The 13,681-nt window shown below is 40.4% G+C and overlaps 1 protein-coding gene across 2 annotated transcripts in view; it reads left to right on the forward strand.

The window, feature by feature from the left end:
• Positions 1–4,430: 4,430 nt before the first annotated feature.
• Positions 4,431–13,681, forward strand: part of clcn2c (chloride channel 2c) — a 138,608-nt gene continuing 129,357 nt past the window's right edge. For both annotated transcript variants that reach the window (XM_061681625.1, XM_061681624.1), the window contains exon 1: positions 4,431–4,626. In XM_061681625.1, the coding sequence (XP_061537609.1) occupies positions 4,576–4,626 (51 nt within the window). In that variant the 5' untranslated portion in view covers positions 4,431–4,575. The remainder of the gene's footprint in view (positions 4,627–13,681) is intronic.

Genomic DNA, 13,681 nt, shown 5'->3' on the forward strand with positions numbered 1-13,681 from the left:
CTCAGAATTGCATCTCTGCTTTTTGCAGATGATGTGCTTCTGTTGGTTTCATCAGGCCATAATCACCAACTCTCACTGGAGCGGTTCGCAGCCGAGTGTGAAGCGGCTGGGATGAGAATCAGTCCCTCTGAATCTGAGACCATGGTCCTCAGTCGGAAAAAGGTAGAGTGCCCTCTCCATGTCGGGGATGAGATCTTACCCCAAGTGGAGGAGTTCAAATATTTGGGGTCTTGTTCACGAGTGAGGAAAGAATGGAACGAGAGATCGACAGGCGGATCGGTGGAGCGTCTGCAGTGATGTGGACTTTGTATCAGTCCGTTGTGGTGAAGAAGGAGCAAAGCCGAAAACCGAAGCTCTCAATTTACCGGTCGACCTTCGTTCCTATCCTCACCTACGAAAGATCCCGGATACAAGCGGCCGAAATTAGTTTCCTCCGCAGGGTGTCTGGGCTCTCCCTTAGAGATAGGGTGAGAAGCTTGGTCATCCGGGAGGGGCTCAGAGTCGAGACGCTGCTCCTCCAGACGAGGTGGCTCGGGCATCTATTTAAAATGCCTTCAGGATGCCTCCCCGGTGAGGTGTTCCGGGCAGGTCCCAGCGCGAGGAGACCCTGGGGACGACCCAGTATACGCTGGAGAGGCTACGTCTCTCGGCTTGCCTGTGAACGCCTCGGGATCCCTTCGGAAGAGCTGGATGAAGTGGCTGGGGAGAGGGAAGTCTGGGCTTCCCTGCTAAAGCTACTGCCCCCGCTCCCCGACCTGGGATAAGCGGAAGAAGATGGATGGATGGATGGATTGACTTCCTCCTTCGAAAGCCGGCTCTTGTGATTGGCTCTCTCTGTGCAATTCTCCAGTGTCTCACACTATATTTTTCCAAATATGACCTAAAAGCGCCACCTTGTGGTGAAAGCTATTAATTTGGCTGAGATTTTGACAACGATTTTATCTGTCTATCTTTTATCTATCTATCTATCTATCTATCTATCTATCTATCTATCTATCTATCTATCTATCTATCTATCTATCTACCTACCTACCTACCTACCTACCTATCTATCTATCTATCTATCTATCTATCTATCTATCTATCTATCTATCTATATATATATATATATATATATATATATATATATATATATATATATATATATAAAACCTTTTTAACCAAAAAAGTATTGACAAAGTCAATATAAGGTGGCCAGAATATAATTAATGTTGTCATATGTAGGTGTGAATGTGAGTGTGTAAATGATTGTGTGTGTATATGTGCCCTGCAATTGGCTGCCGACCAGTTCAGGGTGCCCAAAGTCAGCTGAGATAAGGGCCAGAACAACCGCGACCCATCAGGCGGGGCAAAGAATGTATGGATTGATGGATGTAAAGGTGGCGTAAAATTTCTACACACATTGTATCTTTTTTAAAATCATTGAAAAACATTTTTTTCATCTTATATTTAGCTGTTTGTCAAGTTTGTGCTCACGTACCACGTTCGCTCATATCCTGTACATCTCCTGAGGACTAAGCCCCCCTGTCTATAAACCCTAGTGATGCCACTGGTTAGACTTAGTTATTCTTTTGAACATAAAAAAAACATTGACTTTTAAACAGTTTCATCTTTTTAAATTTTTGATTTTTTTTATGTAGCATTCAATTATATGGTTTATCATATGAAGCAATATTTACACTATTATGAAATTGTGGAAATTTTTCATCAGGTCAACGTGTTATGGTATTTTATGGTAGCTTTCCACATGATGTTCGCATATAATACGACAAACACATTTTTTATAATCTATTTAAATTTCATCATGTTTTGTTATCAGTTTATTACAACCCCAATTGCAATGAAGTTGGGATGTCGTGTTAAACATAAATAAAAACAGAAAACAATGATTTAATTGAATACACTACAAAGACAAGATATTTAATGTTCAAACTGATAAACTTTATTGCTTTTAGCAAATAATCATTAACTTAGAATTTTATGGCTGCAACACATTTCAAAAAAGCTGGGACAGGGTCATGTTTACCACTGTGTTACATCATCTTTTCTTTTAACAACATTCAATAAACGTTTGGGAACTGAGGCCACTAATTGTTGAACCTTTGTCGGTAGAATTCTTTCCCATTCTTGCTTGATGGACAGCTTCAGCTGTTCAACAGTCCGGGGTCTCCGTTGTCGTATATTTTACGCTTCATAATCCGCCACACATTTTCAATGGGACATTGAACATGATTTGCAAATCATTGTATTCTGTTTTTATTTATGTTCAACACAACGTCCCAACTTCATTGGAATTGGGGTTGTATATGGTACAGAATGCCACTGCATGTCTTTTAACTGTTACACGTAAATTTGAGCACATATCCCCTATATTAGCCTCACTGCACTGGCTGTCAGTGCACTTCCGGATTCATTTTAAAATTTTATTTTATTTGCTTTTAAATCATGAAATACTCTTGCCCTGCCCTACTTCTCTGAGTTTCTGCACCCTTACAGCTGGTCAGTTGCTCCTGACTGTGCCGAAATCTAGGCTGAAGCTCAGAGGGGAGCAAGCCTTTGCTGTTGACGCTCCAAAACTAAAGAACAAACTGCCTCAGCACATTCGACAGACCTCCTTTTTTCCTGTTTTTAAATCACTTTTTTAAAACACGTCTCATCTCATTGGCCTTTGACACCCATTGAAACGTTGACTCATTTATCATTATTTATTGTTATTTCTTCATTTTAGTACTTTTATTCCTATTTATTTTATTGCGTGCGATTGGCTGGCAACCAGTTCGGGGTGTACCCTGCCTCCTGCCCGATGATAGCTGGGATAGGCTCCAGCACGCCCGCGACCCTAGTGAGGAGAAGCGGCTCAGAAAATGGATGGAGGGATGGATTTTATTGCAGCGGCAAGGTGGACAACTGGTTAGCACATCTGCCTCACAGTTCTGGTAGGTTGATTGAAGACTCTAAATTGCCCGTAGGTATGAATGTGAGTGTGAATGGTTGTTTGTTTCTACGTGCCCTGTGATTGGCTGGCAAGTATACCCTGCCTCTCGCCCAAAGATAGCTGGGAAAGGCTCCAGCACGCCTACAACCCTCGTGAGGCTAAGCGGTACAGAAAATGGATGGATGGATAATTTTATTGCTATTTGTGTATACTTTTATTTTCAGACCCGTCCACAGACCTCAGTCTTAAGGGGGGCACATCAAATTCATGGGGGCGGCACACTTATTAGTACCCTACAGACAGTACATGATCACAAAAGACTTGAGTGTTCAATTTATGAGCTGCAACTCCAGAAGCCTCTCTCAAACTGAAAAAGCACCAAGGCGGGTTCAGTTTAAGGGCTCAACAGAGGGACATTCAAGGCACATGCACACACATGAGCGCGCGCACTCACACAAACACAGACACACACACACAAGCGTGTTGAGATTTATCACTTTGGTGCACTGTGCTTGCTTTTAAAGTGCTTAACAAATAAAGTTGGATTGGCTTGGATAATACACTTTCAAGGAAAACAATATTAGAATTTAGGTAGTAAATGTAGGTCAGTGCTTCCGTTTAGGCCAGTTGAGAAGGCCTTGCTGGCACGGATGGCTCACCACCTGAAATAACGTTCCACCTGATCACAGCTAGTTCATTTTTAATAGCTGGCATTAAATGGGTTTTTGCAGTGTTGAAACTGCTGGCAAGATTTGAATGTAGCCTCACTTCACTCATGCCCTCCCTCAAGTCTCTGACCAAAGCCACACACCCCTCACGAACATGGCCAATTATATTGGCACATGGGATTATGAAAATGCGTAGCGGTGGTAACTAGTCACGGGAAACACATATGAAGCTTCAGCAAGATAGCAAGCGCGAGCAATACTCAACAATATTAACTGGTTAGCACATCTGCCTCACAGTTCTGAGAACCGAGGTTCAAATCCCGGCCCCGCCTGTGTGGAGTTTGCATGTTCTCCTCGTGCCTGCGTGGGTTTTCTCCGGGCACTCCGGTTTCCTCCCACATTCCACAAACATGCATGGTAGTTTGATTGAAGACTCTAAATTAAAACATATTGGCAAAAGATAGGGCAGGAAGGCTGATTTTTTTTTTTTTTTCACGAATCATTTTACTCATGTGCCACTGTCAGGTTAGACTGACAGATTAAATAAATATGAATTTATTTTTTTTATTGCACACCACATCCCTTTAAGTACTACTACTACTACTACAACTTCCAATAATAATGATAAAAATAATAATAATAATATAAACGTAATACAGTGTAAATATATGTATTTCTTAAAGAAATATTCATAGCAGCAGGTAATTGGCGCTGACTCCAGCTGGGAGTGTCGAAACCACCTCAGAGAGCCAAGGTCCCGCCTCACAAGTGACTCTCCCCCGGCCGGGATTTGAGGGTATAAAATAAAGGAACTCTGTGCGGGAGGCATTGCTGAGCTGGAGGAGCATATAAAGAGTGTAAAGCTTGTCAAATGCTCTCATCGCTGCGCGCACAGTGAGACGTCGCTGTCTGTTTTCTCTCAATCCCAAGCACCAAGCTTTCACCCGGTCGGGCGGCAGCACTGAGGTCACCATGGCCGGGGAAGGCTCCGACCAGCGGGCGCTGCAGTATGAACAAACTCTGGTAAGTTGCACCGCTGTCACCTCAACTCGAGCTCGCCGGTCACACACGAATACCGCTTTTTACATACTGTTGAGGCAAGCCGAACTTTGCCGAACACACCGTTAAATCTAGCGAGTGACAACAACATTGAAATCAAGGTAGTTTGAAGTTCAAAAATAAGTAGCGACATAAATATCGAACTGTCTTTCTATGCGGTTCGCCACTCACTGGCGTGTGCATGTCGCTGGTGCTTCAAATGAATAAAGAATTGAAAGCGATGAAGTTTGAGCTGCAGTACTTTCTCATTGTGTCTACCCTGGCGTTTGGCATGTGACTCTTTGCTAGACTAAAAAAAATATACAAACACAAGCATAACTAGCATAACGGTGCAGGTAGCAAGCTAAATACAAACATCTGGATTTGACCCCTTCACATCGATTGTATTATGAAAAATGACGCTGTTATCAAATATCCCTTTTGAAAAGAGATAACATCCAAGGCCAAATTTGAACTTTACAACACATGTTAATGTCTAGAATAAACCAATACTTTATATAAAATATTTCAATATACAATCATTGTTTAAGCTGTTTGATGGCTACAAAAGTTCATACATTGCCTTGGAACCTATGGTTCGTTAAAAGTAAATAATGTACAGTGTATTGTACAGGTTGTGAATGTATGGTTATTTTTTTTAAATGAATTTTTTTTGGGCATATTATTCAATTTATTGCTTCAGATATGTTAAATGAGAATTTTTTTTCCTCAGTGGTGAACCATTTTGTATACATATTGGGACAGCAGTATTAAGAGACGTTTGTTCTTTTATTTGTCATCTTCTTTAATGTTATTTACAGAAAACTTCATATGCCTAGTTATCATGGTACCTTTTTATATTTGACCTCCTGCAACCTTTATCTTCATTTTAGATCTAGGGATTGGCCCCTCAGAATGGTAGAGGGTGTAGTTGAGTCCACTGACTGTGTGCATGTGTGCACTTGCATGTAAATGTCTCATAGAGCTTTTTGTGACAAAACCTCTGTCAAGTTCGAAGAATCTTCTATTTGAGTAGACTTGTTTTATGGGTCAATGGGACCCATTCAGCAACAGTAAGCCAAGCCTTTAAATGAAGAGACACCACTGTAACACTTCTATGGCCTCTGTTTCATTTTCTTGAACTACTTTCCTTGTAAAAAGCCCCTCTAACACACGCACACCCTGCGTGTCATTTAATCTGTGTATGTGTGTTTGAGAGATTACACAACGTGCTACCTGCTGATTCAGCACTGGACACTCTGTCACCCTGGCGGGGTCTCATGCTCCGACCAGAGAAACATGCACAAGCAACTTTCTCTTACAAAAAACAAAACAAAAAAAAATATCTGCATAGCCTTTCTGTTTAATTTCAAGATAAACAAAGCATCTAAATTGAAACAAATACATTGCTAGATTAGCCTCTTACTATAAATGGGCTCTTTCTAGGCCTGTCATCAGCTCCCTGTGGGTTGTAGTAACATGGTTTATTTGTATGAAACTGTCAGTTTATGGGTTTGTTGTGGGCAGCTGAGTCAAAGAATCCACTGTAGTTAGACTGTGAGAAGTACTGTATGGTTGCCTGCTGAGACGTTGGTATTGACAACCTTTTGAAGATTGAAGCACTTAGTACAATACTTGCATGCGGGTGGCAAGTCTTTTATTTTATTTATTTTTTTAAACCAAAGAGGTTGGGGTAGACCACACTTAGTTACACCTAAATCTTAATTATCCACTGAACCAAGCCATTTTGGACTATTCTGTTCTTTGTGGGCCATTTTATGGTCAAGTATGCCCCACTGCACAAAGCAAGGTCCAGAAAGGCATGGTTGGAGGAGTTTGGTGTTGAGGGTGAGAGCCCTGATGTCAACCCTATCAAACACCTTCAGGATGAATGAAGCTTCTTTCAGTTCAAATATCAGTGACCTTGAGCCACGCAAATGTTGTTCTGGTTGAATGGACAGAAAAATCTCTTAGATGCCCTACAAAATCTTGTTAAAGCTCTTTACAAAAGAGTGGAAGCTATTATAGCAATACACTGAGGACATTGTTGAGTTGTTAGTAGAATGGCCAGCAATCCTATTACTCTTACCTTGTAGTAGGCATGTCCCCATCCATCTTTTTCACTTCTGATCCAATACCGATATTGCAGCCTTGAGTTTGGGCATGATACCGATATCAGTCCAATCTGATTTCGACAATATCGATCCATCCATCCATTTTCTGAGCCGCTTATCCTCACAAGGGTCGCGGGAGTGCCGGAGCCTATCCCAGCTATCGTCGGGCAGGAGGCGGGGTACACCCTGAACCGGTTGCCAACCAATCGTAGGGCACATAGAAACAAACAACCATTCGCACTCACATTCACACCTACGGGCAATTTAGAGTTTTCAATTAACTTCGCATGCATGTTTTTGGGATGTAGGAGGAAACCGGAGTGCCCGGAGAAAACCCACGCAGGCACGGGGAGAACATGCAAATTCCACAGAGGCGGGGCCGGGAATTGAACCCTGGTCCTCAGAACTGTGAGGCAGACGCTCCTAACCAGTCGTCCACCGTGCTGGATTTCGGCAATAATCATACATAATTTACTTATTTGTAGTATGGAATGTTAGAAAAGGCTCAATCAAGTGATGTTACTCAGAGAACAATAATCAGCAACAGTAGGTATGAGGAAATACTGACCCATTTATTATTAACCAATGGGTTACATAAAATAACTGCTGTGCACGTCTTGACCTCTGAGGGGCAGTGTGGTGCATGCAAGGAGATACACACTTTCAATCACAAAGAAGGTAGAAGAAGTCACAGTCAAATATTATTATATAAATCGTTTTTCACAAAGTTTGAGGAATATATGCCAGAGAGTATTGTTATATTGCCTGTTTGTAAAGCGCTTGTGGATCAATATTCATTATTATGAGAGATAAGTGCCTCAAGTTCGATGTATTTATCGTTGGCTCTTCGATGGTGTTACTTTTGAGCAAGCAATTTTTGTAAACAGTGGAATGGTGGGCGACTGGTTAGCACATCTGCCTCACAGTTCTGAGGACTGGGGTTCAAATCCGGCCCCGCCTGTGTGGAGTTTGCATGTTCTCCCCGTGCCTGCGTGGGTTTTCTCCGGGTACTCCGGTTTCCTCCCACATCTCATACGTGGTAGACTGATTGAACCCGCAGAATTGCCCGTATGTATGAATGTGAGTGCAAATGGTGCCCTGCGATTGGCTGGCAACCAGTTCAGGGTGTACCCTGACTCTCGTCCGAAGATAGCTGGGATAGGCTTCAGCACACCCGCGACCCTAGTGAAGATAAGCGGTACAGAACATGGATGGATTTTTGTGAACAAAACAGAGAAAGTCTGCGATGTATTTGAACATTCAGTCATTCTTTTGTTATGTCTGTTTTAGTTTTACAGTGAACTTCAACTAGAGTGTCAATAAACGACTTTAAGCAAGAAACATTTCCTCTTACTCCTTGTTACTATGTTGGCACTAGACTTTACACCGATCTGATCGGCGTTATCGGTATCGGCTGATAATTAGCATTTTATGCTGATCGGAGAAAAGTGTCAAACGGACTCAAACTCTGGACAACACCCGTCCATAGAGCTGGGACAGTGAGAAAGTTAGAGTAAGCATGTCATTAACTGTTTTTATTAAAGTAATTTAATTACAATGAAAGTAATTTAATTACAGTAAGTTAGCACCCATTATTTCTGTCAGTTGTAATGTTGATTTGACCTAAATTTATGTCAGTGGCCAATCCTTGAATGCCCCCTAGAGGTCATTGGTGTGTTAACGTTTGTCTAAAATGCTAGAGAATAATTTGTGCTGGGACGGCTCCAGCACACCCGCAACCCTTGTGAGGATAAGCTGTACAGAAAATGGATAGATGGATGGATACAGTATACAGTACACAAGTATATACAATAAATGAACAAGTCATGTAAATAGACACATTGCTCCATCTTGTGATCGGATCGGTGATCGGTTATCACTTTTTTTAAACTTGCTGATCAGTGATCGGCTCCCAAAATCTTGGTTGTGTAAAGCCTAGTTGGCACCTTAGCAACCTGTTGTTGTGATCACATGGGCTCTGAGCACTGTTGAATAGAGGTGCTGGAGCAGAGCGTGGAATGACTGCTTGTTTTAGAGTGGTAAAACCGGAGATTTTAAAACCAGTCTGATCCAATCCTTGTTTCTTTTTTGCTGACATTGGCCCGATTTCCGATCTCAAAGATCTGATCGGGACACCCATAGCTTGTAGTGTGACTGTGGTAAACATAATGGGCAGTGTGTTCAATTTACATTACACATTGCCTCTCCGTAAACAAGCCTGCAGGCTTGATGCTGCTGAACCAAAGCATTTGGTGTACATTCACAAGCCTTCATCAAAACAGTGACCGAATCACTCAGGGCAGAGTAATTCACTGAGTGATCCATGTTATAAATACACAGTAAACAAATAACTCAGGGCAAAATAAGTGGTAAAACATTTGCAAATGGCTTCAAGGAATATGTTTTTTTTAGTGTTGTGCATTTTGTTGAGTGAATAGAATAGTGTTGGTGAATAAAAGCCAAACTTGTTCTGCTGGGCTCTCATTTGTAGGAAACTGACAAATCCGGTTTCAGTTTTCATCCTGATAAAAATAAATTATGAAAGTTAAAGTTTTGTAGCAGCGAGCAATGTATAAATGTTCATCCATTCATCCATAAATTTTCTGTACCGCTTATCCTCACAAGGGTCGCGGGCATGCTATAGCCTATCACAGCTATCTTCGGGATGGAGGCGGGATACACCCTGAACTGGTCGCCAGCCAATCGCAGAAATGTATAAATAGTATAGTAGAAATAAAACCATGGCCTGTGAAAACAAGTAGATAAATGTGTTCACGCAGCAGTTGCTGCTGAGAGGAACTGTCTTAAATGTGTAACATAACCGTAAAAAATCTCAACGTCGTTTAATGTCAGAAAACTGCGATCACTTGTCACCAAAATTTACGTGGACATCTCTATGTATGGCCCCTTCAACTTTTGAAAATATCAGAACGATCACCCCAATATTTTGGATTTTATGGACGTTAAGCATTTTCCTCTCCAGAGTCGCTCACTATAGAGAAAAAGACCAAAATGTATGTGGACATCTCTATTTATGCCCCTTACACCTCTTAATATTACACCTAATATTATGGATTTTATGGACCTTAAGCATTTTCCTCATTAAACGAGCTCAGCTAATTAAGCTTTTTTTCTGTATAGTGAGGGCATATGGAGAGTAAAATTCTTGATGTCCTTGAAATTCAAAATATTGGGGTGATCGTTCTGATAAGTAGAGCTGTCCACGTACGTTTCGTTAATGATTGATCACAGTTTTTGGATATTAGGCGATGTTAAGCTTTTTTTACATTAGGAAATTTAGACTGTCCTTAATTAGATGCGTGGTGTCATAAACCGGCAAATCCTAGGTCTGCTTTAACCCTCAATCCAGCATCGGTACCTAATACACCGGACAACGAGCCAGTAAAAAGTCTGTGAAAATACCGTCTTTGCTGCCCAGTGTAAAAGAGGCAAATGTTGACGTGTGTCATTTAACGTAGAGGCTTTGCATGTAATAAAAGGTTCTGGCCTTTAAACACTTTGACACTATACAAGGGCTGGGAATAACATTTCCTTGTCACTCATTGATATGTCAGCAATGTTTAACCTACTGCTGCTTAAAAAAATAATGAAATGGCAGGAGGTGGCAGTACCTTTTAAATCATATGATTTTAAAACATTTGAATGCAAATTGTTTTCTTTTTTCCAGAGAGCTTGACACCAATGGTGAACTGTTGTGTATTCGAACATTATTGTCTTAATTACTTCAGAAAAATCCTTACATGGTCACACTTCCTCTTGACCTTCCTTGTCAGAGCAGCAACATACTGTCTCAAAAGTCATCATAATGCACAGACAAGGACAAGCGTAATGTTCTGATGCAGACCTTGTTTGATTTTATTTTAAGAATATGCCCTGAACTAATAAAAATGAGCAGCGAAATACAAACTTTGGACACCAGTGGCTTAGATGGTCTGCATACCTAGAAGTGGGTTACTTGTGACTAGGTGGTACAATAGGTGCATTTGATTTACCTAGCATATACTGCATACCTAACCAAAATGGAGGTTTCATGTGGTTATAGATGTGTTGGAGCCATGTCCACACGAAACCTGGATTGTTTGGTCAAGTGCTGATAGGAAAATCAGCACCCTTCTATTAACTATTTGGTAGATACGTAAAAATGTCTCGTTTTGTCTTGGTTGATATATTCACTTAGACTTGGGTTTTGTTTTGTCTCATCTCCCTCGGCCACATTCTATTTCGGTTGACGGATGAGTTGGTTGTCATACCTCTCAATTAGTTCCAAGCAGGCCTCACAACTTTGCTAAGTCATATAACCATAACATTTAATGTTCTTATTGTCATGGTCATTGGTCTTTCTGACTTTGGGAATGTTTATGCTGTGCATTTGCATTTTAATTAATCTCATACAAAAAAAAAAGTTACGGCTTTTGCATTACTTTATTCTTGAACTAAACAGCAGTCACAAGAAAATATGCAGCAAAGAACAATGGCAAATTAATAATTAATAAGCCTTGTGTGTGCGTGCATACGACTGTTTATGTGTCTTAATGTGACTCAAGGGCATCTGTAACTGTTATTGACCTCACTCTGGTAATTTTATTACACTCTTTCCATAGGTGGCTGGTGATTGTTTTTTTAAAATGTTTTTTCTGATGGCAGATAGGGAGATAGGACATACTATCAGTCTACCATGCCTTATTTATTTATTTGTTTATTTGAGGAAGGGGGGACAGTTCGACAACTACTTGACTCTAGCTTCTAGTGTGTGAAGGAAATGCTGTTTGCGTAATATTTGTTCAAGGCTAAGCTGTGACTACGCTGGCCCTAAGCGTAGATAAGCATCAAAAGCGTTCAACATTTTTTTTATCAAGTAACCAAAGGACAACATGGCTGTTCTTGTTTTGCAAAATGATTCATCCAGCTCTACTTGTATATTATCTCTTCTGAAGTGTGAATAAATCGCAAGGGTCTATCACAGATGTTTGCAAACAAACAAAACAAAAATTTTATTTTAGTAATTTAGCTAGCAAATAGCTCACAGAACATTTTGACACATCTGAATTTAAAACTAAAGGTGCAATTGTTGCATGTGCTTTGCTGATGATCAAGTAGTTGACAGAGGGTTATAAAGCGTAAGCATTAAGGCTCAATAGATTCACAGATAATTAGATTTGTTGTTCAAGTGTGCTTTGATTAGCATATAATTGTATTTATTTATTTATTTATTTTAATGCAAGATATTTTTGAGTGATAGCGTTGAACATCATATACCATGATTTTAAGGGAACTGAATGGTTTTAAGCCATAAAAACAATAATAATAATCAAATCTGGACTGGTGAAACACTGCTTCTCTTGTGAAGTGTACATTTACTTTTAACCGCAGAGACACATTACTATCCATAACTAGAAAATCTCAACCTCATCATACACTAAGTAGCTTATTAAAAATACGATTTTGGTGTCCAGGTGCATAATCATCCATCCATCTATTTTCTGCACCGCTTATCCTCACTAGGAGCCTATACCAGCTATCTTCAGGCGAGGGGCGGGGTATAACCTGAACTGGTCCCCAGCCAATCGCATGGCACAGATAAACAAACAACCATTCACATTCACACCTACGGGCAATTTAGAGTCTTCAATAAACCTACCACACATGTTTTTGGGATGTGGGAGGGAACCGGAGTACCCGGAGAAAACCCATGCAGGCACGGGGAGAACATGAAAACTCCACATAGGCGGGGCTGGGATTTGAACCCCGGTCCTCAGAACTCTGAGGCAGATGTGCTAACCAGTTGTCCACTGTGCCGCCGGTGCATAATCAGTGGGTACAAATTACCACAGTAATGGGAATGGAAGTTATTTTGACAATTGAATCAGTTTATTAAAATGTTTCTTTCATAAGAATCGTTCACGTACCGGTCCGGTGTTTCGTCATTTGTTTCATGATTCACCCCTCAGCTGAAGAGGGAATCCTGTATAACACGCTCACTTACTGAAGGACGATGTGTTCACAGACCATAATACACAGTAATTCGTGAGCGACGCAGCTTTACTTTGAGTGGTATACATGCACTGAAATTACTGCATTGTGAATGAGAGTCCTCTTTGTTATATTTGGTGGAGTTTGCCAATTATTGTAAACATGAAAACAGAAACAAAAGTATCAAAAAAGCCTACCGGTACCTCAGCAATAATATAGTATGTAATAATGCTAATTAGACTAGTGGAAGATGGGGGATAATATATGAATGTGTATGTACATATACACACACATACGTATGCTTGTGTATAATTGTTATTAAATTATATTAACTTTATTTAAAATCTCAAAACAGAGCCGAGAAGACTTACTGTATAGCCTGCCCTCAGAGGTGTGGGTTCAAGTCACATGACTTGGACTCAAGTCATGATATTGACTTTTGACTCGACAATATGTTAAAAGAGTTGCAACACGACTTGGACTTGAACAGCAGTGACTCGTGACTGAACGTGGACTTGAACCCATTGACTTGAAAAGACTTGCTACTCTGACCAAAGCACAGAAAAACCAATACTTCGTAGCTTTCTCTATCGACAGCTGTATGTGCAATTTACTGCTTACAACTTTACTCTAGGAAAATATAATAAATGCCAACAAAATGTTGAAGATCTGAATGATTAAATATTAGGTCAAAATGTCCCACGCCAATATTGCTCGTAATTGATTCTTATCTTGTAACAGGTAGAGGAATTGACCAAGAGGTCATTCTTTCACACACTACCTAAAGTGGTTTCATTCAAAAAAAACAAAAAACCTCCAACATAAATCAACAATAAATGTGACAGCTAAATAAATGTATACTTTCAAAGAACAACATACACAGACATGACTACGACATTTAATGTAACAATAAGGACGTTAATTATTGCAACAAC

Source organism: Phycodurus eques, chromosome 7 (genome assembly GCF_024500275.1).
Source record: "Phycodurus eques isolate BA_2022a chromosome 7, UOR_Pequ_1.1, whole genome shotgun sequence".
Lineage (NCBI taxonomy): Eukaryota > Metazoa > Chordata > Actinopteri > Syngnathiformes > Syngnathidae > Phycodurus > Phycodurus eques.